The sequence below is a fragment of the Barbus barbus genome (genome assembly GCF_936440315.1).
Source record: "Barbus barbus genome assembly, chromosome: 34".
Taxonomy (NCBI): Eukaryota; Metazoa; Chordata; class Actinopteri; order Cypriniformes; family Cyprinidae; genus Barbus; species Barbus barbus.
The window spans coordinates 23,313,255-23,336,764 of record NC_136762.1 but is presented as its reverse complement, the minus strand read 5'-3'; the positions used below and the strand labels follow the sequence as shown (position 1 = coordinate 23,336,764).

Genomic DNA, 23,510 nt, shown 5'->3' with positions numbered 1-23,510 from the left:
ACTGAGCCAAACTAAGTTCCCTATTTAAATACAAAACAAAAGAAAAAAGAATGACAGAACATTCAGGCCAAAGTAGAGGTGGAAGGGGAAAAAATGGGGAAAAGAAATTCAGATCACAATTTTTTCAGGCAGATTCATGATCCACAGTCTTATCACAATTCTTTGTGTGTATGTGTGTGTGTGTGTGTGTGTGTTTAAGATAAGTTACAAGTTACTGAGCAGTATAAACCAGTAAACCCTACCACATTTACATTTACATTTATTCATTTAGCTGACGCTTTTATCCAAAGCGACTTACAATTGCTATACATGTCAGAGGTCGCACGCCCCTGGAGCAACTAGGGGTTAAGTGTCTTGCTCAGGGACACATTGGTGTCTCACAGTGGATTCGAACCCGGGTCTCTCACATAAAAGGCGTGTGTCTTATCCACTGCGCCATCACCACCCAGCCTTACTAAAATAAATAATATGTTTTCAAGCTTAGTAAAGTAAAAAACTGTCAGAAAAAATAAACAAATGACAAGCAATAAAATAGATAAATACGGTAGGACAAAGATACAGATTAAATAAACACCTCTGTAAGACTTTCGGGTGAGACAACAATTTGCTTGAGAAGTCTTCAAACACGATACAAAATCAACAGATTGCCCACACCTAGTGGGCATTATACCAAAATATTATTTCCCTTTATTTTATTTTTGCTATTAAAAAATAGAACAAAGATGCAAATTACAAGCAATAAGACAAAACTTGTGTGTTCTAGACAGTTCAAGTGCTATATTAATTAAAAAACAGCCATACAACTGCAATAGAATGTGCACTCTTGAACAATATTAAAGAGCTATCTGGTAAGGCAGATTGTGTAGACTTTTTTTTTTTTATTCACAATCTATACATTTTAATCATTCACGATATTATCTATATAGGGAACACACAGTAGGACCCGGGAACATATGACTCTTTTTCATGTGTTCCTTTATGTGCTATATAAATCTGGGAATCATAGGACCCTGGGAACATAGATATGCTCCCCTTACCAACATGCTAAGGTCATTACTTCTGTGGAATCTGAAGCTGTAGATTTTCTCATGCAGTTCACACGAAGAGTGCTATCAGTCCAAATGAGTGACCATTAACAGAGTTCCTGCCTATAAGAGTGCCATGAATCAGTCACTTTTGAGTTTTCATTTCAATGCTTACAGTAGACAGCTTGTGTTTACTGAATGGTAAGAGTACAGCTGAAAGACTCTTTGCATGTGTTTGTGTAGGAGTGTATGTACTGCGAGAATGATGTCTCTGCCCCACTAGAAGAAGACTCATCCGATATGGAATTGGGCATTTTGGGAGGAGAAGTGGTACAAGATGGAGGAGGGTCTCATTCAATGGAAGAGGACCTAGTGTATAATCTGAAAACTTTCCACTAATCTCAGCCAGCAGAGGGCAGCAGGACCTTTCAGGTTCCCACCTGTAAACACAAAGTAAAATTTTCTGGGGGTATCTACTCTGATATCCTTTGTCATTTTAAAAGATTAGGAATGTGTTTATTTATGCGCGTGTGTGTGTGTACACAAAAGTATGCCAGGTAGCTGACTGATTAACCCAAAGATGCTGTTCAAATGTGCAAATTCTGTTTGGTTCTGTGTCTTTTATAGTTTTTCCAATTCACTTGTACCGTTTGAATATGTAGCTACAGCACTGTTTTCCTCAGTGGATTGATGCTCTGTGCAGAAATGTCCAGATTATGTTTGTACCAGCTAACAGTAGAACGAGGTGTAGAGCATCGTAAATAAATTTAAAAAGTAAGTTTTTCATTATGAACACAAGTCCTATTATGAACACAACAGTATATGGGCCAATACGAATGCATTTTGCTAAAAATCAAAACCAGGAAATGAAACACCGCCATACTGTATATTTGGGGACCATTCCAGCCAAATAAGCTGCTGCCAATAACCCGTGACCAGTCTAGTCTTGTTACAGGGCGCTTGTGTCATTTTGTCAGAGGACAGCAAGTGTTTGTTGCATGTCTTCAGGGATGTGCAATCATGGAAATATTTTTGTTATCTTTCTTCCTTTCTCTTCCCCTTTCTATCATGTCTTCTTTTGGCTATTCAAATGTTCTAGTCACAATGCAGTCATTCAACAAAGATGTCAGGGCACTAGTTCTCTGAGTGGCAGAAACTAGCTTTATTATGTGTAGCATTCTGTAAAGGGACTGAAGCTTGTTCCTATACCTGAAATACTCTTTTTTTTTTTTTTTTTCTATTATCTGAAATTCAATGTACTACGAGTATACTTCATGGCCAGTAGTGCCGAAGCAGGAAAATTGGAACTGGCTCTACATCTTTTTCTGATTTGTGAACTATTGAAGCAAAAGACTGAATGACAAGCTGAAAAATATATTTAGTTTATTCAAATTTGTTTGATAGTCTTTAAAAGCATGTTATTTGGTTTGTGTCTGTATTTTTCATCTTTCTTTTTTCATAAATGTAGTAAAATAAACATGTCACTTTATTCATAGCTTTTAATAATAAAAAGATGATAACTATACTTGTCTGTCAGCATTTTTAATTTTCTGATAAACATCATGATACAAGCCAGTAACATCCACTAATCTTTTGCTATATTGTTGTAGCATCAACTAAAATTTTATGACCTAAAATAAAAATCACTAACTTGTTTTAAACATGCAAGATTAAAGGGAAATATTGGCATACATAGTTAATTAAATTAATGAACTCACAATTATTAGATTATTTAATTATATGATTTGAATATGGGTCAATGACAAGACGTGCATATTTTGGTGTCCAAGTGCATTATTGCCTTTTAAAATCATTTGAATTTACAAGTATCCCTTTATTCAAAAAACTTTTTAGTTTGAATACATTGAGTTTATTTAAATGATAAATATTATTTTATGTTTTGGTATCTCAAACCATCTCCACATATTATGAACCAACTAGGAAAACTATTAAAAATGGAGCTTTAGTTATAATTCTAAATAAAATACTGTTGCATGATTTTGTTTATAACTTTTCTATAAACAAATTTCACAAATACAATAGATTTAATAAAGCTGTTGAGATAAACTGTTGAGAACTTTTGTCCAGCAATTGTTTTTTTTGTGTTTTTTTTTCAAAAATAAACCAGTTGGTTAAGGCGTAAAACATCTTGGTAACAAGGGATCTGTTTTCATCACCATCTGTTCTCACAACGAGCACTCAGTTAGCTGACCCCTCACACTACTCAATTTATTCTTTATCTATTCAAAGACATTAATGCATCTGATGAATGCAAATGTTGAATAAGCTTTATTTGTGTTTTAAATAAATTGAATAAATTTGAATAAATTCAGTAAATAACTAAATATTAAACACTGCAGACTAAAACCTCTCCTCAGTATTCTGTATTCTCTACACTTTAAGGATTATTAAAGTGTTCTGGCCTTCCATTATTTTCTTAGATTTAGGAATCCATCCAGAATCTCTGGATAACATTTATCTTACCTGACCGCATCAAATATTTGATGGCACTTTAAGTCACTGGTATACATATGAAACCTATCAAGGAAAACAAAAAGTTATTATACACACACTATTCATATATACTATGAACTCATATAGCTTTAATGATTTAATATGTAATCACAAACCACAATGCATATATAGCATATATATGCTTTCTTTCCATCAGCATCCTCAGCTTTGATCTTTTATGTCACTAATTGATGAGAGGTAAGAATATAACCATAAATGATTCAGTTTTTTCAGACAATCCGTTATGGGAACTGGGAACATTCTGCCCCAATTCTAAAGGGGGGACCCCAAACTTTTCATTACAAATTTTAGGTTTTCAAATCAATGTTAATTACTGTATCCACACCTATCTTATTGACAAATAGACATGACAACTTTTAATGTCCAACTTAAACAGATTTTTACAGATTAAAAAAAACAAAAAACATTATACAAATTGAGCTGGGCACTGCAATGCTGCACTACTAAGAATTACAACCCATGAACTGACACTAAATGATGTTACACTTGCTACATACATATATTTATGTGATATATGTATAGTCCCTAAAGTATATAAACAATAAAAACATGCTTTTTAATGACTACTACACAGAGCCATGGACTTTATCTCTGTGACAGTATCTCAATGAGACGTTCTATATTTTTAACTCTACAAAAGACACAAAACAAATCTTTCGCCCCACTAAAGCAAATCAATTTCTAATCTCTAGTATACACCATTACAGTTCACTTTTAAGCCAGTTCAATCTGAAATTCATTTCTAAAGATTTTTTGCTTCAAGGCATTATGTTTCAGAAAAAAAAAAAATATCCAGGTGTATGTTAAAGTCACTGTGAATTCCATACTTGTCTGTAAGATGATGTCTTATCCCAATATATCAGCCTGTGTTTATAATATCCTAAAGCTCCAGCCATTTTCTCAAGAAAATCAGATGAAAATTTCAGCATGCTCCAATACAGGATTAAGTGAATTATGAATAAAGATGCATGGTCTTTGAAGAGACTTCTACCATGGCCGCCACATAAACTTAGAGTGTGTGATGATGGAGGAGTTCAGGCTGTCCTCAGCTGATGCAGGACTTGCTTCGGTCTCTGTCTCCTCTAGGTCAGAGCAGAGGTCCTCACTTGAAGGATTGGATGGGGATGGGGACAGTGCTGAGAATAGGTCAGACACACTGTGGCCTCCTGGACTTAGCACCTCTCCAGCTGGCCATGATCGACTGGAGGAGGAAGGCTCTGATATGAGCTCTATGATCATCTCCTGAAGGTGATCCTCATTTAATGGCATGCACTCTAGCAGGTGGTTGAGCAGCTCTGCAGCCACTGTGGCGTCGATCCCCGTGCATGTGGACACAAAAGTGTGCACCTCATGCATGCACTGGATATAACCTGCAGCAAATCTCTCACTGGCCTCTCGATTCACAGCTTCACCCTCTGGAAGTCAAGACACATAAGAGCTTCAAATAATTTTCATGGAAACTAATTGCCTAATATGCAGTGCAACTGAGGTTGGGGTCATCTTACCCTTAGAACGGTTCTGTAGGATGTTCTCAACTCGTTTTACTGTTAGTTCAAGCACCTCTGCATTCTCCATTTTTGTCTTCAACTGATAGTAAAAGTAGATAAACGCGTCTTAACATTTTTTAATATTGGTTTATATTTACAAAGTGAGGCCAATCTATTTAGGCTATCTATCAATTAACTGACTGTGAGTCCGTGGTACAGGCAATAAAGAGGAGATAATCGTACATCGTTATCTGTAAGTAGTGTCCTGAGATCCTGCAGGCTTTCATTAATGCGCGCTCGCCTCTTTTTCTCCACTATAGGTTTTCGAGTCTATTGAAGCAGAAAATCACATATAACTATGGTGTTTAAGCATACCACAGACTTCTTTTCCCTTTTTGGCATTCATAGACAACGCAAAATGGTTTTACCTTTCTGTCACCTTTAGCGGCATAAAATGCTTCCTCCTCCACATCGAAACCATTTCTGAGTCTAGCCGCGGGGGACATTCCGGACTAGGTGGCTTGGTCAGTGATCCGCCGTCCAGAACCGTTCGTGTCGTAAATATACAGTAAATATACAATTGTGAACAAACCAAAACAGGACTGGCAGCTCATCAATGAGAGGCTAGAGTGAGGGCTTTATAGTAGCTCATTTGCATATGAATGAAACATTCGCGTGCGGTTGTCTGCGCTCGCTCCAGCCAATCACCGCGCGCGCTTTTGTCTCAGAGAGCGCACACACGCGAAGCTGCTAAATTGAATTATTTTTGTTTACATCTAGGTATGTAGGTATATTTACATTCCACTTTCACTTTTCTCGTGTGTGTGTGTGTGTGTGTGTGTGTGTGTGTGTGAGTGTGAGAGAGAGAGAGAGAGAGAGATGGTTTACTGTCTTTTGGCACTTGTCGTGTTCCTTCAACTACAGTTCAACTAAGCAACCAATAATACTACTAATAGTAATACTTATAAAAATGTTTGTATACGGTCGTGAGAAATCTGTTCAAAACTGAGTTGTGCTCACAGAGGTCGAGGGTCGTGCGGGTGTAAGGTAATGCCGTCAGCTGGCAGCTGCAGAGTTGAATAGAACAGAGCAAGGAGAAGGAGGGGGTGGGAGAGCGACAGGTGTCCAACTGTTCAACTGGCGCCTGATGGGCCTCTCTACTGACTACAGAATAGGCAACTCATTACTGTTACGAAAATATGTCCTGGTCACGTTTCAGTCTATAATAAAAGGCTAATAATAATAATAATAAACAAAATAACTTTGTATGAAAAAAACTAAGCCTGTTAGTTACCCGAATATTTTTGGGATTGTTACATTATTCATTATCATGTGTGAGCGTGTGCACGCGTACACGCGTGCGTATGAAGTATTTATTTTCATTTGTTATTATTATTATTAATAATAATAATAAACAGTATAGGCTACACATACAGTGCCTTGCGAAAGTATTCATACCCCTGATTTTTTTTTCACGTTTTATGTTGCTGCCTTATGTTAAACTGCTTTAAATTACTTTTTGCCACATCAATCTACACTCCATACACTATAATGGTAAAGAAAAAAAAGTGTTTTAACATCTTTGCAAATTTATTAAAAATAAAAAACTTAAATGAACTTATAAATGAAATTACATAAATGAAACTTAAATTGCATAAGTATTCATACCCTTATCTGGGACAGTTGGAATTTAGCTCAGGAGTGTTCATATTGCTTGTAGGTGTTACTAGACTTTGAGTGAAGGTAACCTGTGGCAAACTCAATTGAATGGGTATGATTTGGAAAGGCTCACACGTCTAAATAAAAGGTCCAACAGCTGATAATGCATATCAGAGCAAAAACCAAGCCCTGGGGTCAAAAGAAAGCTCAGAAACAGGTTTGCATCAAGCCACACATCTGGGGAAGAGTTCAGAAAACAATTCTGCTTCATTGAAGGATCACAGAAGCATGTCATCTCTGTTACCCTTAATGGAAGAAGTTTGAAACAACCAGGGTTCTTCTTAGAGCTGGCCTTCTGGCCAAACTGAGCAATTGATGGAGAAGGCCTTTGGTTAGAGTGGTGACGAAGAACCTGATGGTCACTCTAGTTGAGCTCCATGATCATATGTGGAGATAGGAGAAATCTACAGAAGGAAAAACATCACTGCAACACTCCACCGATCTGGGCTTTATGGAGGTGTGGCCAAACTCAATCATCTCCTCAGTGAAGACAAAAGAAAATACACTTGGAATTTACAAAAAAAAGCACCTAAGGACCCTCAGACTCTGAGAAACAAGATTCTCTGGTCTGATTAACCGCAATTCTAAGCATCGTGTTTGAAGGTAACCAACTCTGCTCATCACCTGCAGAATACCATCCCAAAAGTAAAGTGTGCTGGTAGCAGCCTCATGCTATGGGGCTGTTTTTCAGTGGCAGGGACTGAGGGACTCATCAGAATAGAAGAAAAGCTCAATGAACCAAAATATTGAGATAGCCTTACTGAAAACCCAGTCCAGAGCATTCAGAACCTCAGACTAGGCAGAAGGTTCACCTTCCAACAGGACAATGACCCTAAGTACACAGAAGGAGTGGCTTATAGACAACTTTATGAATGTCCTTGAGGGGTCCAGCCACAGCCTGAGCTTGAACCCATTCAAATATTTCTGGAGAATGGCAGATAATTGCCAAATGATGATGAACAAAGCTTGCTTGTCGTATCAATGTATATATATATAATATATATATATATATATATATATATATATAATATATATGTGTGTGTGTGTGTGACCCTGGACCACAAAACCAGTCTTAAGGCGCTGGGGTAAATTTGGAGCAATAGCCAAAAACACATGGTATGGGTCAAAATTATCCAGTTTTCTTTTATGCCGAAAATCATTAGGATATTAAGTAAAGATCATGTTCCATGAAGATATTTTGTTAATTTCCTACCATAGATATATTAAAACTTAATTTTTGTTTAGTAATAAGCATTGCTAAGAACTTCATTTGGACAGCTTTAAAGGCAATTTTCTCAGTATTTCGATTTTTTTTTGCACCCTCAGATTCCAGATTTTCAAATATTTGTATCTCGGCCAAATATTGTCCTATCATAACAAATCATACATAAATGGAAAGCTTATTTTTCAGCATTCAGATGATGTATAAATCTCAATTTCAAAAAATTGACAGTTATGACTGGTATTGTGGTCCAGGGTCATATATATATATATATATATATATATATATACACATTGATGCGACAAGCTTTGCTCATCATCATTTGAAAATTATCCGCCATTCTCCAGAAATATATATATATATATAACCAGGACACATATAGTTGGGAAGGTAGTTGTTATATGATTATATGATGTTTTTATGTTGTTTGAGAAGTGCTGTGTTCGTAGACTGTCCAATTCCATCTTATATAAAAATCAATCCTGCAGCAATCTTTTATCGGTATGATATTGATTCAATCTGCCAAAAAAGGTCGTATAGACTACAATTATTTATGTTTATATGTTTACATTTTTGTACACATTTATATATTTCCATCTGAATTGGCAAGAGAAAGAACAATAAATTACTATGTACATGTTGCAAACCATTTCTTTATTATAACTGTTAAAAACTGTACAAAGAAGTCATAAGGAATCAAATGTGACAGTATTAGTAGCTAAATGTGTTTAATTTAAAATACTGAAAATAATTTTGTTAAATATTTAGTGTTAATTAAATAAATAAAATTATTATTAGGGGCCTTCTACAATGCAGGCTACAGTAACTTTTACTTCAGAGAGGAAGTAGAGAGGGTCTGAAATGGGGACTATTCTGGTCTAGATCCACCTCACACACATGTGCAGTGAAACATATCTATAAGATACATAGTAGAGGAGGGTCTACCACAATCAGCACAAACTGGGTGTATAAAGCTCTGCATTGTGCAGACTGGCGGCATACTTTTTTGAAATTCATACAAAGCGGTACATACAGTTGTCCAGGTAAGTCATATGTACTACATAAACATACATATGGAGACATAGTTGTAGACTGCCAAATCACAGATATTTCACCAGGGCCTCCACATCTTTAGAACTGAGAGGTGTGGGCTCTCTGCATCATGTGGCATTCTCATGGGAGTAGAACACTGATTCTGAGATTGGGCGGCCCTCTCGTACAAGACAGGAGAAGGAGGGCAGGTTTTTGGACTCTCCAACTCATCAGCATGCAAACCAATGTAGTCGCCATGGTTAGAAGAAATACTTGTCAGGGAGTTCTTGGATAGCTGAGGGCAGTCCTTAACTGATCTAGGTAGAGATTTGAGTAAGTGGTTGAGTAGACGGGACCCCAAGGTTTTGTCTATCCAGTCATAGGAAAGTAGAAGGTTGTGAACTTCCTGCATGCACTGGATATACCCAGTACTGTACCTCTGTTGGGCCTCTGCGTCCAGAATGGGGTCTGACCAGAGACAAAAAGATCACAGGAATATTTTTTTTATATTGTTAATAATTAAACATCAACAATGAAATGAGCAAATCAGTGAAATTGTTGTTGCTCTGTTTTGGTGATATTGCTAAACAGTCGAGACTTAACATATGGCATCCTTTCCAGAAAAGGCTAAAGTTCTGATTTGAATTGGGAAATTTCACTTTATTACAATGTAATAAAACAAAACATGGATACTAAAACACTGCAAATAACAATGGCCATTGCAAAGTTTGAATATAGCCCACTTTGAAAAAGGCTATTTACTTACCAGGAACTCTATTGCTCTGGATATTCTGCAAATGTTTCACCGTCATCTCGAGAATATCAGCCTTCTCTAACTTAGACTGCTGTTTTATGATTTAAAAAAAGAAAAGAAAAAGAAGATCATGATGAGTCCACTGGTATAAGATTAACTGGTTTAAAGACTGTGTGACGAAGATGTGTTTTACATGCAAGAATTTAATAACAGTTTTTCAAACAACATTTTAACTTACATCAAGCCTAAAAGCTCCAACTACCGTCTCTCTCAGCTGATCTAGACAGTGATTTATTCTTTCCCTTCTCTTTCTCTCAATGAGGGGTTTCCGCAGCTGAAAAGACCAAAAGTCAGAAAACAAAAGTCTATGCTTTTCATAACATTCCTAAGAATATTTTATAGTGATATTATAAAATACCTTTCTTTCCTCTTTGGCGCTGATGTGCCTTTGGCCTGCGTTTTGCTGGAGGTTGGTAGCAGTCATCTCCAGTGGCTTCTGAGCAGTACAGACTGAGTTTCACTCACTCCTGTCTGAGTGCTGGGTGTTTCTAAGGCACTCCGCGCTGTGCACGCCCTATATTTATAGGAGGGACATTAGCATCTCAATGCACAAGCTCTTTGCCTGAGATATTTTCCCACACGCTCGCTCCTATCACTCACAAATGACAGGTCACCGCCTCTATTCAATGCATGAGCCCCCAAACACACACACACATAGGCCTACTCAAAGCAAACAACAGATGTCCAGCCTAGAGGCGTTCTGCACACAGAAACTACACGTTTTGTGTGTCACGTGAAAACCCAGGATGGTTTTCCAAGGTGGCTCGGCATTCCCAGGATCTCATTAGAGTGTTCTATTACAGTCAACCACCTGAGACCAAATGCGTATTCACACCCTGTCCTTAATAGACCTAAGCGAAACCAAATCCAATCCCAAAGGTATAGAGCCAGAACTCTGAAACAAACAATAGAGAAATTTTGATTTGCCAAAAAAAAAAACACTACTACTCGAACTGTATAAAATTACAAAATATAAAACATGAGACAACATTGATGCATGCATTAATATATGGTTAAAGAAGTCTTAAGAAGCTTTTAGAAATGAGTTGTCCGTAGGCTAACTAGGCCATAAATTGCATCACTTTGCCCTCCAGCAGTGAATGTGAGCAGATGTCAGAGTGCTCTCGGCCACGGGCAGATGTCTGTGAATTAATCTCTGATCTGTTTGACTAGAGCCACGCGACAGCCAGCAGAGCATACAGACGTGGGAAACTCCACCGGACAAAACTGCTCATTGATCCACGGCTAATGAGAATGACCCGGTGCGGGGTGGAGGGGGAAGTGAATTGGGAAGTGCCCAGTGCAGTGCTGTAGGCAGGTGCACTCTGTTTTCTCTCTGCAGTAAATGTACAGTAAATGTATTGACAGAGGCAGGTTAAAGCAGCAGAACATTTGCCATTTCTATTTTAGAACGCTAAATACGATTTGTTACAAGCATCATATACGCATTGTATAGTCAAGTCAATATTATTTGTATAGCGCTTTTAACAATGCAGATTGTGTCAAAGCAGCTTTACATCGGCTTGATATAAAGCTGGGTGGCTTTATATCAGCTATACAGTATTTAGACGGGGAACTAGTTTGTCAAAATAGTGTCATTCTCCTCTCGCCAGACAAAATCAGTAGTTTAAATCTAGGCTAAAGCAGAGTCAGATTGTGCAAAGGACTCATCTAGTTCCTATGGTCTTGTCCCGATGGCCCTCTTGGAGACAGGGTCTTCACTGGGGATCAGTCTCTGGGGCTCATCTAGGTGTCCTGGCTGTAGAGGTCATCTCTAGGTGCTGATCCACCATCTGATCTGGATAGAGTCTGGATCTGGGTGGCTACAGTGACCTCGGAATAAGAAAGAAACAGACTAATATTAGCGTAGATGCCATTCTTCAAACGATGAAACAAGTACATCAGGTGTTTTGGGAAGTGTTCCCGGTTCCGGTTGACCTAATTAATGCAGCCTAACAATCCTTTAACGGATTTGAATTATAGAAATGCGATAGTGTATTATGTGTAAGCCAGGTTAAAGAGATGGGTCTTTAATCTAGATTTAAACTGACAGAGTGTGTCTGCCTCCCGAACAGTGTTAGGTAGATTGTTCCAGAGTTTGGGCGCTAAATAGGAAAACGATCTCCCGCCCGCAGTTGATTTTGATATTCTAGGTATTATCAAATGGCCAGAGTTTTGAAATCATAGCGGACGTGAAGGACTATAATGCGATAAGAGCTCACTCAAATGCTGAGGTGCCAAACCATTCAGGGCCTTAGAGGTTGTAACGGTGGTGCTCCCCCTGGCTTTCTACCAGATTCATTTTTATTTAAGTTTTTAAGTTCGGGCGCCAGACAAAGATAAAACTTTGCCAATTTTTTCCTCCGGATAGCTCAGAATTAAAAACCACCGATTACAAAAGATGCAGTCTGGGAGACAATGAAGCACATCAGACCAAGAACCCATAGTTCATGTTCAAAAGTGTACATTTAATTCCTTTGACAATGAATTTTATCCACCAGACACCAAACACATAACATTAATCCTTGTCATTTACACTACACCACAAACAAAAACAAAACAATGCACCATTCAGGATGACGAAAACTCAGTCCCACACGAGCCACTGGCAAGTTTAAGCGCACTTCAATATTTTTCAAAACAGTTCAAAATGGGAGAACAAAAAAAAAACAATCCCGTTCACAAAAAAAAACATAATAATAAAAAAAACTGCTTATGAGAGTGAACAAATATGTAACTGTACGTGCGGTGCAAAAAGTCATGTATGACGTTTGTGTTTGGGGTGAGTGCATGGAATTTGTACCACGTTTTCCTGGACTTCGTCTTCGCTCGAAATTCCCGGATTTTCTGAAGAGTACCTTTTGTTTGCGCAATAGATCCCAGAACGATCACTGTGGCGTCAAACCCACGGAAGCACAAACCCGTGCCGGCAGCTGGACCAGAGATACGGCATGTAACCATATCAGCCACTCATACTCCGGCTTCGTTGTCCGCTTCAGGAAATCAAACCACCTGTTCCGTTCACTGCTACTTGTTTCCACTTTTCGATCTCCGTAGCAGAATGAATTCACTCGTGCATCGGCCGATCACAGCAATAGAGCACACAGCCACCCACAGTCTCTTACGCCACCTCTCATAACGAGCCACGCTCTCACATCAGGTGTGCTGGAAACGCACTCGCACCACCTCTGCTATCGTCACATCCCTTCGTCACTTCTCCATTCCCCTTTTAAACAGTCAATGTCAATTTGCTGTCAAGACAACCAGTTAATTAGTGGCTACACGATACGCTTCGCCACAAGGTAATTAGCACGATCTTAAAATGTATACGATGTTTAATAGGGAGCCAGTGCAGTGTAGACAGAACCGGGCTAATGTGGTCATACTTCCTGGTTCTAGGAAGAACTCTAGCTGCTGCATTTTGAACTAGCTAGAGTTTGTTTATTAAACGTGCAGAGCAACCACCCAATAAAGCATTACAATAATCTAGCCTCGAGGTCATGAACGCATGAATTAATGTTTCTGCATTTGACATTGAGAGCATAGGTCGTAATTTAGATATATTTTTAAGATGGAAAAATGCAGTTTTACAAATGCTAGAAACATGTTTTTCAAAGGAAAGATTGCTACCAAAAAGTACGCCTAGGTTCCTAACTGATGACGAATAATTTACAGAGTAGCCGTCAAGTATTAGACAGTGATCTAGGTTATTACATGCAAAAGTTTTTGTTCCAATAATTAACACCTCGGTTTTTTCAGAATTTAGCAGTAAGAAATTGCTAGACATCCAGTTTTTGATATCAACTATACATTCCGTTAGTTTTGCAAATTGGTAAGTTTCATCAGGTTGCGAAGAAATATAGAGCTGGATATCATCAGCATAACAGTGAAAGCTAATATCATGTTTCCTAATGATAATGAAGTGTAACATGTAAAGCGTGAAAAGTAAGGGGCCAAGTACTGAGCCTTGAGGTACTCCATACTGCACTTGTGATTGGTATGATACCTCTTCATTTACTCCCACAAATTGATGGCGGTCAGATAAGTACGATTTGAACCATGCCAGTGCACTTCCTCTAATGCCAACATAATTTTCTAGTCTATTTAAAAGAATGTTGTGGTCGATAGTGTCAAACGTGGCGCTAAGATCCAGTAGCACTAATAGAGATACAACCACGATCAGATGATAAAAGCAGGTCGTTTGTAACTCTAATGAGAGCAGTCTCAGTACTATGATATGGTCTAAAACCTGACTGGAAATCCTCACATATATAATTTTTCTCTAAGAAGCAACATACTGTAGTTGTGATGATACTACCTTTTCTAATATCTTTGACAGAAAAGGGAGATTCGAGATCGGTCTCTAATTAATTCATTCTTTGGTGTCAAGTGGTGGTTTTTTAATGAGAGGCTTAATAACAGCCAGTTTGAAGGTTTTTGGGACATATCCTAATGACAATGATGAGTTAATAATATTCAGAAGAGGATCTATTACTTCTGGAAGCACCTCTTTTAGGAGCTTAGATGGAACAGGGTCTAAAATACAGGTTGTTGGTTTAGATGATTTAACAAGTTTATACAATTCTTAATTTCAAATAGAAGAGAATGAGTGGAATTGTTCCTCAGGGGATCTGATGCGATACTGTGGCTGACAGCTGCATGGTTACAATTTTATCTCTAATAGTTTCGATCCTGAAAGTAAAGTAGTTCATAAAGTCATTACTACTGTGCTGCTGGGTAATGTCTGCACCCGCCGATGTTATATTTTTTGTTAATTTTACCACTGTATTAAATAAATACTTGGGGTTGTGTTTGTTTTCTGCTAAAAGAGATGTAAAGTAAGCAGATCTTGCAGTTTTTAATGCTTTTCTGTAGGATAGGGTACTTTCCCGCCAAGCAATATGGAATACCTCTAATTTTGTTTTTCTCTAGCTGCGCTCCATTTTCCGGGCTGCTCTCTTTAGGGCCCAAGTGTGCTCATTATACCACGGTGTTGGACTCTTTTCCTTAATCTTCCTTAAGCGTAAAGGAGCAACTGTATCTAAAGTGCTAGAAAAGTGAGAGTCAATAGTTTCTGTCACATCATCAAGTTGTTCTGAGCTATTGGATATGCTGAGGAATTGAGATAAGTCAGGAAGATTATTTATAAAGTAATCTTTTGTGGTAGAAGTGATACCATATTTGTAACAAGGAGTTGACTTTACAGCTTTAGCTATATGGAATATACACGAAACTAGATAATGATCTGAGATATCATCGCTCTGCTGCATATTTCAATGCCACTGACATCAATTCCATATGACAGTATTAAATCTAGAGTATGATTTCAACAATGAGTAGGTCCTGAAACGTGTTGTTTAACACCAGTGGAGTTTATAATGTCTATAAATGCTGATCCCAACGAATCTCTTTCATTATCAACATGGATATTAAAATCACCAGCAATTAGGACTTTATCTGCAGCCAGCACTACCGCAGATAGAAAATCAGCCAATTCTTTAATAAGGTCTGCATGGTGCCCTGGTGGCCTGTATACAGTAGCCAGTACAAACATCACAGGGGATTTATCATTAACACTTGTTTCTTTGGATAACGTTATATGAAGCACCATTACTTCGAACGAATTATACTTGAAAGCCGACCTCTGAGAAATACTGAAAATATTGCTATTAATTGTAGCAACGCCTCCCCCTTTACCTTTTGGACGCGGTTCATGTTTGTAACTGTAATCTTGGGGGGTAGGCTCGCTTAAAGTAATGTAGTCATCTGGTTTTAGCCAGGTTTCTGTCAAACAAAGCACATCTAGTTTATGGTCAGTGATCATATCATTTACAAAAAGTGCTTTTGTAGAAAGGGATCTAATATTCAATAAGCCAAGCTTTATCATTTGTTTATCTGTATTATATCTGTTTTTTATTTGTAGATCATCAATTAAATTGTTACTCTTACTTTGGTTTGGATGTTTTCTGTATTTTCTAGTTCGGGGAACTGACACAGTCTCTATAGCGTGATATCTAGGTGAAAGAGTCTCTATGTGCTGAGAATTAACTGACTTCTGTGACGTGAGGCGGCTAGCAGACGGTCGGTTTAGCCAGTCTGTCTGCTTCCTGACCTGGGCCCCAGTTAGTCAAGTACGAACTCTAAGACTATGTACCATATTTCTAGCGAGAAGAGCGGCACCACCCCAGGAGGAATGAAGACCATCTCTTTTCAACAGGTCAGGTCTACCCCAAAAATTCTTCCAATTGTCTATGAAACCTATGTTATTCTGCGGGCACCACTTAGACATCCAGCCATTGAGTGACGACACTCTGCTATGTATCTCATCACCCAGGGAGGGGACCAGAACATATTACAGTGTCTGACATCGTAATTGCAAGTTCACACACCTCTTTAACATCATTTTTAGTGATCTCCGACTGGCGAAGTCGAACATCATTAGCTCCGACATTAATAACAATCGTACTGAATTTACGTTTAGCATTAGCCAGCACTTTTAAATTTGCTAAGATGTCAGGCGCTCTGGCTCCGGGTAAACATTGAACTATGGTGGCTGGTGTCTCTATTTTCACGTTCCATACAATAGAATCGCCAATAACTAAAGCACTTTCATCAGGTTTCTCAGTGGGTGCGTCACTGAGTGGGGAGAACCTGTTTGATGTTTTGATCGGAACGGAAGAGTGGTGTTTTGACCCGTGACTAGGCCGCCTCACAGTCACCCATTTGCCCTGCTGCACGGGCTCTAACGGAACCGAACAATATACAGGACTCCCTGTGCAAGTCGCATCCAAAGCAGTATCTACAGCCCTCACATTCTTATCTGGACATTTTAAGGTCATGCCACCATGACAAAGTGCTAAAGTATATCAAGGTGCAAAAATGATGGCCCCTGATACCTGCAGAAACTATGTTTGGTCCCTCTACAGGTTTTCAGAACGCATGTGATTTAGGATATATTGCTTTGGTAGAGGGGTTAGAAGTGAATGAAGGTGCTCTACCTGGAGGCTTTATTGTGTCTTCAGGTCTGGTTAAGGGGGAGGTTCAGATTTCATTAGGCCTATATCCAGAAGAGGCTGTGATTTTTAGACAGGAGGCAGGATCTTTTCAACATAATTTTAATTTCGAATCTCCCTTTTTGGGGAGTCAGCAAATAGCTCAAATTAAAGCGTTATTTAATTCCAGCGATATCGTCGACCTGATTGCAAAGACACTATTTAAACTGAACTGAGCTGGATGATGACATCACTGAATTCAATAATGAAATGCCTTTAACTGAAAATCTTTTTTTTTTATCTTTTCATTTTACATTATTGACACACTATTTTTCTTTTTTTATATTGTGCAGTTGCTTTGACACAATTTACATTGTTAAAAGCGCTATATAAATAAAGGTGATTTGACTTGACTTAATTATTACGTTGATGTGTTTGCTTTCAGTGATAATGACCTAGGCTGCACTGCAGTTATACAGCTTGACATAACAGTCCCTGATGATTTCCCCGGTTTTCCCGGTAAAATTATTACAGTTAGTAAGCTAATGTGAAAAGCATGTCTCACCTATGCAAACACAATCAACCAAAATGTTCATTGTCTTAAATAGTATATTAAAAAAAAAAACAGTTGAAAGGAAGTTGAAACTCAAGAGGAATACATAAGAATATATCCAGTAAGTATATCCACTGTGTAGCCTTTGGTCTGCAAGATGTCAATCGTCACCGTGTAGCAACTGAACTATACAACACATTACTGCTTTGGGGTTGCCTAAACATCTTATATAAGCATTTTCACCCCAGAAAAACAGTTTAAAAGCCCAGAATACACAATGCAGTTATATGAGACAATCTCAGCTTCTAGCATTTACAGTAGTGCACATACAAGAATTATTCACTTTCTGTCCTTTAAGATGATGTTACTACCACTATATTACCAATTGCTAAATCTTTTTGAGTAACACATCTGCACATAATGCAAATCATATATATATACAGAGGGGTAAAAAAATTTTGATCGCCTGTTTATTTTGTACGTTTGCCCACTGACAAAGGAATGATCAGTCTATAATTTTAATGGTAGGTTTATTTGAACAGTGAGAGACAGAATAACAACCAAAAAATCCAGAAAAAAAGTTATAAATTGATTTGTATTTTAATGAGTCAAATAAGTATTGGACCCCTATCAATCAGCAAGATTTCTGCCTCCGAGGTGTCTTTTATACAGGTAAGGAGCTGAGATTAAAGCACTCTCTTAAAGGGAGTGCTCCTAATCTCAGTTTGTTACCTGCATAAAAGACAAACTGTCCACAGAAGCAATCCATCAATCAAATTCCAAACTCTCCACCATGGCCAAGACCATGGGTATTCCAGCATGACAATGACCCAAAACACACAGCCAAGGCAACAATAAGCTCAAGAAGAAGCACATTAAGGTCCTGGAGTGGCCTAACCAGTCTCCAGACCTTAATCCCATAGAAAATCTGTGGAGGGAGCTGAAGGTTCGAGTTGCCAAACGTCAGCCTCGAAACCTTAATGACTTGGAGAGGATCTGCAAAGAGGAGTGGGACAAAATCCCTCCTGAGATGTGTGCAAACCTGGTGGCCAACTACAAGAAACGTCTGACCTCGGTGACTGCCAACAAGGGTTTTGCCACCAAGCACTAAGTCATTTTTTGCGAAGGAGTCAAATACTTATTTGACTCATTAAAATGCAAATCAATTTATAACTTTTTTTAAATGTGTTTGTTTGGATTTTTTGTTGTTATTCTGTCTCTCACTGTTAAAATAAACCTACCATTAAAATGATAGACTGATAATTTTTTGCCAGTGGGCAAACGTACAAATTCAGCAGGGGATCAAATTATTTTTTTCCCCCACTGTGTGTATATACAGTGGTGTGAAAAAGTGTTGGCCCCCTTCCTGATTTTTTATTTTATTGCATGTTTGTCACACTTTAATGTTTCAGATCATCAAACTAATTTAAATATTAATCAAAGATAACACAAGTAAACACAACATGCAGTTTTTAAATGAAGGGTTTTTTTTATGAAGGGAAAACAAAATCCAAACCCACATGGCCCTGTGTGAAAAAGTGTTTGCCCCCATCCCCCTCCTGTTAAAACATAACTGGTTTATCACACCTGAGTTCAGTTTCTCTAGCCACACCCAGGCCTGATTACTGCCACACCTGTTCACAATCAAGAAATCACTTAAATAGGACCTGCCTGACAAAGTGAAGTAGACCAAAATATCCTCAAAAGCTACACATCGTGTTGAGATCCAAAGAAATTCAGGAACAAATGAGAAAGAAATTAATTGAGATCTATCAGTCTGGAAAAGGTTATAAAGCCATTTCTAAAGCGTTGGGACTCCAGCAAACCACAGTGAGAGCCATTATCCACAAATGGCGAAAACATGGAACAGTGGTGAACCTTCCCAGGAGTGGCCGGCCGACCAAAATTACCCCAAGAGCCAAGCGACGACTCATCCAAGAGGTCACAAAAGACCCCACAACAACATCTAAAGAACTGCAGGCCTCACTTGCCTCAGTTAAGGTCAGTGTTCATGACTCCACCATAAGAAAAAAACTGGGCAAAAATGGCCTGCATGGCAGAGTTCCAAGACGAAAACTGCTGCTGAGCAAAAAGAACATAAAGGCTCGTCTCAGTTTTGCCAGAAAACATCTTGATTATCCCCAAGACTTTTGGGAAAATACTCTGTGGACTGATGAGACAAAAGTTGAACTTTTTGGAAGGTGTGTGTCCCATTACATCTGGCGTAAAAGTAACTCAGCGTTTCAGAAACATCATACCAGCAGTAAAATATGGTGGTGGTAGTGTGATGGTCTGGGGCTGTTTTGCTGTTTCAGGACCTGGAAGACTTGCTGTGATAAATGGAACCATGAATTCAGCTGTCTACCAAAAAATCCTGAAGGACAATGTCCGGCCATCTGTTTGTGACCTCAAGCTGAAGCGAACTTGCGTTCTGCAGCAGAACAATGATCCAAAACACACCAGCAAATCCACCTCTGAATGGCTGAAGAAAAACAAAATGAAGACTTTGAAGTGGCCTAGTCAAAGTCCTGACCTGAGTCCTATTAAGATGCTGTGGCATGACCTTAAAAAGGTGGTTCATGCTCGAAAATCCTCCAATGTGGCTGAATTGCAACAATTCTGCCGAGATGAGTGGGCCAAAATTCCTCCACAGCGCTGCAACAGACTCATTGCAAGTTATCGCAAATGCTTGATTGCAGTTGTTGCTGCTAATGGTGGCCCAACCAGTTATTAGGTTTAGGGGGCAAGCACTTTTTCACACAGGGCCATGTGGGTTTGGATTTTGTTTTCCCTTCATAATAAAAAAAAATAATTCAAATACTGCATGTTGTGGTTACTTGTGTTTTCTTTGATTAATATTTAAATTTGTTTGATCTGAAACATTAAAGTGTGACAAACATGCAAAAAAAAAAAAAATCAGGAAGGTGGCCAACACTTTTTCACACCACTGTATATATAGATATATTTATTTATTTTATTTTTTTCAAATGTAGTGTCTGTAGTTAACTGACTGTCAGACTGTTTGCGATATAGTGCTTAATTTGTGTAAAATGTATGTGCACAATGTTTCACTGAATAGTTTGATTTTGAGAGCTCTGTGTAAAGGTTTTCAGTGAAATTCTTTAAGCTTTTCCTAATTTCTTTGTGGAGAAAGAATAAAATAATTATCTCTTTGATAATGAGATATGTGTATATAATGTGCTAAAAATTATCTATACATTTGTGAAACATCTAATCTGAAACAATAAACAAAAAAGATTATGTAATCCAGCCCAAAGTGTTTTAATTGTATTGACCTGTTTACCCAAGACCTTTCACAAAAATATTACTGGATTTTTCTAGAGCATGGAAATGGCAAAAAGAATAATTAAATAATAATTATAGTCATAAAATAATAATCAGAATAATAAATTAAAAAATAAAGTGAATTAAAACTGAATTTTAACAAGACAGTTTTGAAATAGGTGTTTGAAAATAAAATAGATATCAATCAATCATGCATCATTGGATTCTGACTCAAAACAGTTATTGACCTCACTTCAACGTGACTCTAAAATATTCCCAGCCAAAGAGCACAGTTTACAACATGGGGTGTTTGTTTCAGGCAGTTAAAACACACGAGGCAAAACAGCAGTTTGCTTTAAAATTCATTAATAACAAGCTTATTTGCCACAAGACCAACAAAGTTCAATAATTTAGTTGTACATATAACAAATCAGTACAACAATGTTTTTCTGTAGATTGACAAATATTATTATCAAATTATATACAGCTTTGTGGAATGCACTAAAAAGGCAGCTGATAAACTAAAACAGAATGCAACTTAAGACATTGTGTATACAGTAACTAAATAGGCCTGGCCAAATATCATAGTCCTTAATTGATTCAGGGTCAAAAATGGACAGAAATAGCATTAGAATCAATCATCAAATTCAGCATTTTAGAGGAACAAAACTGAATTCTAGCTTTTACTTTGCACTTCCTTTCTGTCTCTGTTGTATGTGATCCATTACATTATACGACATATTTTTCTTCATGATGTCCTTTCTTTTTCAGTCTTACTCATATTTTGTTCTTCACTTCCTCACTCTTTCTTAAGTGCTGTCCTGTCTATAAGAATGCTACTTCCAGGGTTGTTCTTTCAGATAAGGATCTCCACCAGATCTAGGTCAGGCAGGGGCATCTTCTGTCCTTGACCTTCTAGGCCTTTAGACTGGCTGAATGGAGATTCTGCACATCAACACAGTGTTCAAAAAAATTATTTTAGTCATACTTATAATTGTAATAAAGGTAATTGTGTCACTCACAGCACCATGCACAAAAACATCAAGACATGAAACGTCTCGGTTACGTATGTAACCCTCGTTCCCTGAAGAAGGGAACGGAGACGTCACGTCGGTGACCGACGAATTGGGATCTCGCTTAGAGAGACCAATCTCCTACGAGAGTATCTAAACAAGCCAATGGATATTTGCATGCGATTATTGCATCCAGCTGCCGCTAATCACAGCGTGAGTATAAGTAGGCAGCGGGTGCAGCGCATATTCAGGTTTTCGCTGAGGAGCCGAGCCGGTGACCCGGCCGCTCAGCGGTGGTACAGCAGCCGTGGCGACGGGACGTGACATCTCCGTTCCCTTCTTCAGGGAACAAGGGTTACATACGTAACCGAGACGTTCCCTATCAGTCGGTCACTCCGAGTCACGTTGGTGACCGACGAATTGGGATCCCTACCAAAGGGCCACGGGTACTGCCCCTTCCAGTGTCCTGTGGAAGCCTCCTGAGCCCCTATTTTTTGGCGCAGGTCAGGGCTACCACAGAAGACCAACTACTGTTGCCATGGCACTACCCACTCAGTAAGACTGGATAACACTGGGAAAACGTACCCGTTCCAGTTGGAACCGGACGCTACGAAAGCTCGCCCTTCCCGCAGGAGGTTCGGAGCAATTACGCATATGATCAACCTTGCATATGGAGAATTAGAGGAAATTGTACCTCATGGAGATTGGCAGAAGACCTGCCGGGGAAACACGGGCTCTCAGGCTATACCGTGGACTATACACATATGGGGTCCAAAAGGCCTTTCATATGGAACCCAGCCCTCTACCGGTTCTCACGGATTCAACGAGTGAGGGCCTAGCGTCAGATGCTCCACCACATCTGACTGCCGAGGGGACGGAGGAACTCGACAGGGTCTACAGTACGGACTCTCTGGAGCAATTTTAGCAAGCCGACCCGAAAACGGAGCCTCTCAGTGCTTCTACCCGTTTGAGGTGAGAACACAGGAGGAAACCGGTTCCACACGAAGGCTATAGAACCTAGCGAACGTGTTAGGGGTCGCCCAGCCCGCAGCTCTACAATATCTGCCAGCGAGGCGCCACGAGCCAACGCCCAGGAGGATGCAACAGCTCTAGTAGAGTGAGCTCTCAACCTGAACGGGCAGGGCACACCCTGTACCTGATAAGCCAGGGTGATGGCATCCACTATCCAGTGGGCCATCCTCTGCTTGGAGACGGCCTTCCCCTTCTGCCGGCCTCCGTGACAAACAAAGAGCTGGTCTGAGGTCCTGAAGCTTTGTGTCCTGTCAACGTAGCATCTCAAGGCCCGGACGGGACAAAGCAAAGCAAGGCTGGGTCTGCCTCCTCCGAGGGCAGCGCTTGCAGGCTCACCACCTGGTCCCTGAAGGGAGTAGTGGGAACCTTGGGCACATAGCCAGGCCGGGGCCTCAGGATTACCTGGTAGTCAGCCGGCCCAAACTCTAGGCACGAATCGTCGACCGAAAATGCGTGCAGGTCCCCTACCCTCTTGATGGAGGCCAATGCAAGCAGGAGCAGAGTCTTCAATGAAAGAAACTGCAGCTCAACTGACTGCAAAGGCTCGAATGGGGCCTGCTGTAGTGCTTAGAGCACTAGAGACAGGTCCCAAGAGGGTATAGAGGGGGGCTGTGGGGGATTTAACCTTCTTGCCCCCCTAAGGAACCTGATGACCAAGTCATGCTTACCCACCGACTTCCCTTCCACGGGGTCGTGGTTGGCAGCAATCGCAGCCGCATAGACTTTAAGGGTGGAGGGAGACAGCCTTCACTCCAACCCCTGCTGCAAAAAGGAAAGCACGACCCTGATCGGCACTTCCCG

The 23,510-nt window shown here is 39.3% G+C and overlaps 4 protein-coding genes across 14 annotated transcripts in view; 1 reads left to right on the top strand and 3 right to left on the bottom strand.

Moving 5' to 3' along the window:
- LOC306854457 (period circadian protein homolog 2-like) overlaps window positions 1-2,551 on the top strand; it is a 35,547-nt gene extending 32,996 nt beyond the window's left edge. For 9 of the 11 annotated variants that reach the window (XM_079392466.1, XM_079392463.1, XM_079392462.1 and 6 more), the window contains one exon: window positions 1,269-2,549. In XM_079392466.1, coding sequence (XP_079248592.1) covers window positions 1,269-1,424 — 156 coding nt within the window. In that variant the 3' untranslated portion in view covers window positions 1,425-2,549. Of the gene's footprint in view, window positions 1-199; window positions 321-1,268 lie in introns of those variants that run through there. The other 2 variants (XM_079392461.1, XM_079392465.1) reach the window with 2 other exon arrangements.
- Window positions 2,552-3,607: 1,056 nt separating this feature from the next.
- On the bottom strand, window positions 3,608-5,707 carry LOC306854043 (transcription cofactor HES-6-like). Its single transcript, XM_079391831.1, has 4 exons — window positions 5,476-5,707; window positions 5,291-5,377; window positions 5,066-5,147; window positions 3,608-4,975 (listed from the first exon to the last, which is right to left on the bottom strand). Exons 1-4 carry the CDS (start codon window positions 5,551-5,553, stop codon window positions 4,548-4,550), a joined length of 675 nt encoding a protein of 224 aa, XP_079247957.1. The 5' UTR covers window positions 5,554-5,707; the 3' UTR covers window positions 3,608-4,547.
- Window positions 5,708-8,622: 2,915 nt separating this feature from the next.
- her8.2 (hairy-related 8.2) lies at window positions 8,623-12,653 on the bottom strand. Its single transcript, XM_079391895.1, has 4 exons — window positions 10,193-12,653; window positions 10,013-10,108; window positions 9,787-9,865; window positions 8,623-9,488 (listed from the first exon to the last, which is right to left on the bottom strand). Exons 1-4 carry the CDS (start codon window positions 10,256-10,258, stop codon window positions 9,100-9,102), a joined length of 630 nt encoding a protein of 209 aa, XP_079248021.1. The 5' UTR covers window positions 10,259-12,653; the 3' UTR covers window positions 8,623-9,099.
- Window positions 12,654-21,016: 8,363 nt separating this feature from the next.
- Window positions 21,017-23,510, bottom strand: part of LOC306854209 (angiomotin-like protein 1) — a 128,421-nt gene continuing 125,927 nt past the window's right edge. Inside the window, exon 12 of the mRNA XM_079392041.1 lies at window positions 21,017-21,609. Within this exon, the coding sequence (XP_079248167.1) occupies window positions 21,521-21,609 (89 nt within the window). The 3' untranslated portion in view covers window positions 21,017-21,520. The remainder of the gene's footprint in view (window positions 21,610-23,510) is intronic.